Source organism: Acanthopagrus latus, chromosome 2 (assembly GCF_904848185.1).
Source record: "Acanthopagrus latus isolate v.2019 chromosome 2, fAcaLat1.1, whole genome shotgun sequence".
In the NCBI taxonomy this organism is placed as follows: domain Eukaryota; kingdom Metazoa; phylum Chordata; class Actinopteri; order Spariformes; family Sparidae; genus Acanthopagrus; species Acanthopagrus latus.
The window spans coordinates 968967-974118 of NC_051040.1; the positions used below are offsets into that span (position 1 = coordinate 968967).

Genomic DNA, 5152 nt, shown 5'->3' on the forward strand with positions numbered 1-5152 from the left:
GGTCTGGTCATTTACCGTCAGTGCAGTTGCTAACTGCTAACTGCTGCTAACTGCTGCTAACTGCTGCTAACTAACTGCTGCTAACTGCTGCTAACTAACTGCTGCTAACTGCTGCTAACTAACTGCTGCTAACTGCTGCTAACTGCTGCTAACTGTCAGCAGCTGAGTCACATGATGAGCTGGATTCTGACACACCAACTACAAATGTGAGCAGAGGAAGAATTAATTAAAAGAAAAACAATAAGCTGCGGCAGAAGCATCTGTGATTAACGATAAAAGCTTTAATGAGCATTCTGTGTGTGTGTGTGTGTGTGTGTGTGTGTGTGTGTGTGTGTGTGTGTGTGTGTGTGTGTGCGTCAGCAGGTGAGTAGTTTCACAACACACAGACCTGCAGGCTGCAGGACACATCAGTGAGCTGCTGTCAACACAGTGATGGAAAATCACCCGAATATCTTCAGGAGGAAAAAGACAGAAGACCAGTCAGGGGCCAGAAGACACAGAGACACACAGACACACAGACACACAGACACACAGACACACAGACACAAAGACACACAGACACACAGACACAGAGACACACAGACACACAGACACACAGACACACAGACACAGAGACACACAGACACACAGACACACAGACACAGAGACACACAGACACACAGACACACAGACACACAGACACAAAGACACAAAGACACACAGACACAGAGACACAAAGACACACAGACACACAGACACACAGACACAAAGACACACAGACACACAGACACAGAGACACAGAGACACACAGACACACAGACACACAGACACAGAGACACACAGACACACAGACACAGAGACACACAGACACACAGACACACAGACACACAGACACACAGACACAAAGACACACAGACACAGAGACACACAGACACACAGACACACAGACACAAAGACACAAAGACACACAGACACACAGACACACAGACACAGAGACACACAGAGACACAGAGACACACAGACACACAGACACAGAGACACACAGACACACAGACACAAAGACACACAGACACACAGACACACAGACACACAGACACAGAGACACACAGACACACAGACACACAGACACACAGACACACAGACACACAGACACAGAGACACACAGACACACAGACACACAGACACAGAGACACACAGACACACAGACACACAGACACACAGACACAAAGACACAAAGACACACAGACACAGAGACACAAAGACACACAGACACACAGACACACAGACACAAAGACACACAGACACACAGACACAGAGACACAGAGACACACAGACACACAGACACACAGACACACAGACACACAGACACACAGACACACAGAGACTAAATGTGAATATAAAGTATAAGATGATAATATATAAGGAGCCTAAGATGAAACAAACGGCCTCTGCAGGCTGTTGGTGATGAATTATTAATAAAACATGTTGATAAATCCTCTCAGCTGTTTGGTTTGATTGAACTGAAGCTGCTCTGTGATCAGTCCCCTCTCAGCAGGATCAATATGAACAGATATCGATCAGTGTCTGATTGAAGGAGAAATGAACTCAGTCTCTCGGGACCTCGTGCGCATGCTCTGCGTCCCGCTGAGGGCCGCGAGCCTCCCGCTGAGAAACTCTGTCAACTGAGCAGCAGGAAGCCGAGAGGAGTGAGTGAACACGGGTCATTTCACTGAGGCGGGAGGCGGAGGAGCATCATCATCATCATCATCATCATCATCATCATCATCAGTCACCCCCCCCACACACACACACACACACACACACACGGGCTCAGTGACGTCAGCGGGCTGTATAAGAGTCGCGGTGCCGGGACAGAGGCAGAAGATCCGCCGACCCGTCAGCCTCCTCATGAAGATGGTCTCCTCCTGCCGCCTCCGCTGCCTCCTGCTGCTCCTCCTCTCCTTCACCGCCTCCATCAGCTGCTCCTCCGCCGCACAGAGAGACTCCAAACTCCGCCTGCTGCTGCACCGGACCCCGCTGCTGGGCTCCAAACAGGTCCGAGACACTCAGAGACACTCAGACAGACAGACAGACAGACAGACAGAGACTTTTTATTCCAACTTTACAGAACCCACTGTGGCTGTTGGTTCTGGTGCTGCAGAACTCATCAGAACCAGCTGAGTCTTTAAACTCCTCACCAGACTAAATGTGACTGAAGTAATTATTTTTCAGATTTTCAATCAAACGTCTCGTGTTTTGATTGAATTCACTTTGTTTCATTAAGACTCTGACTGTAACTGTGGTTCTGTGGTTCTGTGGTTCTGTGGTTCTGGACGATGACAGAGGAGGAAACAGTTCTATAAATACTGATCACGTTTTTAAAGAAGAAGTTAAATCGAGTTGTTTCCTCAGTTTGATGTTTGATATGTGTTTAACATGTGACAGATTAATTATCACAGCTGAAAACCTACTAACATGAAGTCTAATCAATACATTTAATCTGTCAGCTGATCAGAGCTGATACTGATCCACAGGCAGACAGACAGACAGGTGACGGTGTGTCCTGCCTGCTGAGTTTCATTCTCAGTGTTTGATTTAGATTTCATGACTCTCAGGTGACGACAGGCTGCAGTAAATGATTAATTAATCAGCTGATCAATAGTTGTATTGATATTATATTGTAATATATTATAATATATAATATCATTTCATTATAAATCTGCTGATCAATAGTTGTATTAATCAGCCGATTCATTCAGACAAAGGATAGTTTGTATTTCCTGTCAGAAAGAAACAGAAAATGATCCGATCGATCCAGCTGATCAATACGCTGATCAGAAACATTGATTATTTTATACAGTTTATATAAAAAGACTTCATGGACACACATTCTGTCAGAACGATGTTTTAATCAAAACGACTGTAACTATCGATCAGCCTGCTGATTATTCTCTTCATTGATTCATTCAGAATTTGGGTGATTAAACGTCAGTTAGCGTGAAAAAAGAACCAAATCTGTTCGGTCCGACGTCTGATAACAGAACAGAATAACTGATAATAACACATAACATGATATTACATTTACATTTGTAATAACTCATAAGAATATATACAAGAATATATGATAATAACATAACATATAAAATAATATAATCGTGTATAATATAAAATAATACAATATAATTTAACATTATATTATATAATAACTTGTGTATAATGTAACATTGAATTTTTAATAACTTATAATAATATGTGGTATAATTGATTAAAATCTAAAACATGTTTTCTTTCAGTCGGACGTCTGATCTGATCGATCACATCGACATGTTTGATCATTAACACGTGACGTTACATTTATGATCAATATTCAGTCAACAAACAATAAAAATGTTTTACATGATGTTTATTAATAATCAGCTGTTTAATGTTTGTTAACTGAAGTTTAATTAACTGTAAATGTTCCGTTTATTGATGATGATCCAGGATCCAGGATTCTACATGCTGACGGTTCTGTTCGTGTCAAACTGTTGGTGCTGGTCCGGACCGGGAGAAACACGTTCTGACACTCAGCAGGAAAATTCCTTGTAAAATCAGGCTGATTCAAAATAAATGAGATAAAATACAAACTGATCCAGAGTCAGCATCAAAATACCATCTGCAGCGTCCCGACCGGACCGAAGAGTCCAGGTCTAGATTAATATATGGATATATGGTACAGATGAGGACCTTTCAGAACCGGATCAGAACCATAATAAAGTCACACGTCGTTTGATGTCTGAAACAAACTTGATGATGTGTGACGTCTGGTTCTGGTCTGTTCTGGTCTGCAGGACATGTCTCGGTCGGCCCTGGCGGAGCTGCTCCTGTCGGACCTCCTGCAGGTGGAGAACGAGGCTCTGGAGGAGGAGAACTTCCCTCTGGCTGGAGGCGAACCTGAAGACATCCATGTGGATCTGGAGCGAGCCGCCGGCAGCGGGCCGCTGCTCGCCCCCCGGGAGAGGAAGGCCGGCTGCAAGAACTTCTTCTGGAAGACCTTCACCTCCTGCTGAGAGCCTCCTCCACCTCCTCCACCTCCTCCGTCTGTCCCCAGCAGACGCTGTACAGACTGTGTGGCTCCGAACCTCCACGATTGTTTAGATTTTTCTGAGCTGATTCTTTCTGAATGTAAACTGATGAAACTATTTTTAATTGTTGGTTTGAATAAAATCTGTTTGAGACAAACGCTGAGTGTTGTGTGCTGCTGGAGGAGGAGGAGGAGCAGGAGGTAGAGGAGGAGGAGGAGCAGCAGGAGGAGGAGGAGCAGGAGGAGGAGGAGCAGCAGGAGGAGGAGCAGCAGGAGGAGGAGCAGCAGGAGGAGGAACAGGAGGAGGAGGTAGAGGAGGAGGAGGAGAAGGAGCAGGAGGAGGAGGTAGAGGAGGAGGAGGAGGAGGTGCAGGAGGAGGAGGAGCAGGAGGAGGAGGAGGAGCAGGAGCAGGAGGAGGAGGAGGAGGAGCTGGAGGAGCAGCAGGAGGAGGAGGAGGAGGAGGAGCTGGAGGAGGAGGAGGAGGAGGAGCAGGAGGAGGAGCTGGAGGAGGAGGAGGTGCAGGAGCAGCAGGAGGAGCAGGAGGAGGAGGAGCTGGAGGAGGAGGAGGAGGAGCAGGAGGAGGAGCTGGAGGAGGAGGAGGTGCAGGAGGAGGAGGTAGAGGAGGAGGAGGAGGAGGAGGAGGAGCTGGAGGAGGAGGTGGAGGAGGAGGTGCAGGAGGAGGAGGTGGAGGAGGAGGTGAAGAGCTTCAGGCTCGTTGGTCCTGATTAAAGCGAGCTGCTCGCCATCAGCTGGGGGAGAGTCGCAGTAAAACAGGAGTTAATGAGGGTTAATAAACACAGAGACGTCTCCATGGCGACAGGAAGACACATCAGTCTGTCTTCATCATGTGATCATCAGTCTGATAACAGACCTGATCATCTAATCACTCGTTATTGATCCCTGCAGGCTGAATTCATCTTCATGTCACAGCTGCAGACTCACAATCAACACAAACACTTTCAGTTTTAAAAATGATTTTCAAAAGTTTTGCAGCTCAGTGAAGACAAACAGATACACCTGTGATACACCTGTCATACACCTGTCATACACCTGTGATACACCTGTCATACACCTGTCATACACCTGTGATACACCTGTCATACACCTGTC

General features: G+C 46.1%; 1 protein-coding gene across 1 annotated transcript; it reads left to right on the forward strand.

The window, feature by feature from the left end:
* Window positions 1-1873: 1873 nt before the first annotated feature.
* On the forward strand, window positions 1874-4200 carry sst1.1 (somatostatin 1, tandem duplicate 1). The gene is made up of 2 exons (XM_037077658.1): window positions 1874-2034; window positions 3810-4200. Exons 1-2 carry the CDS (start codon window positions 1888-1890, stop codon window positions 4026-4028), a joined length of 366 nt encoding a protein of 121 aa, XP_036933553.1. The 5' UTR covers window positions 1874-1887; the 3' UTR covers window positions 4029-4200.
* Window positions 4201-5152: the final 952 nt, after the last annotated feature.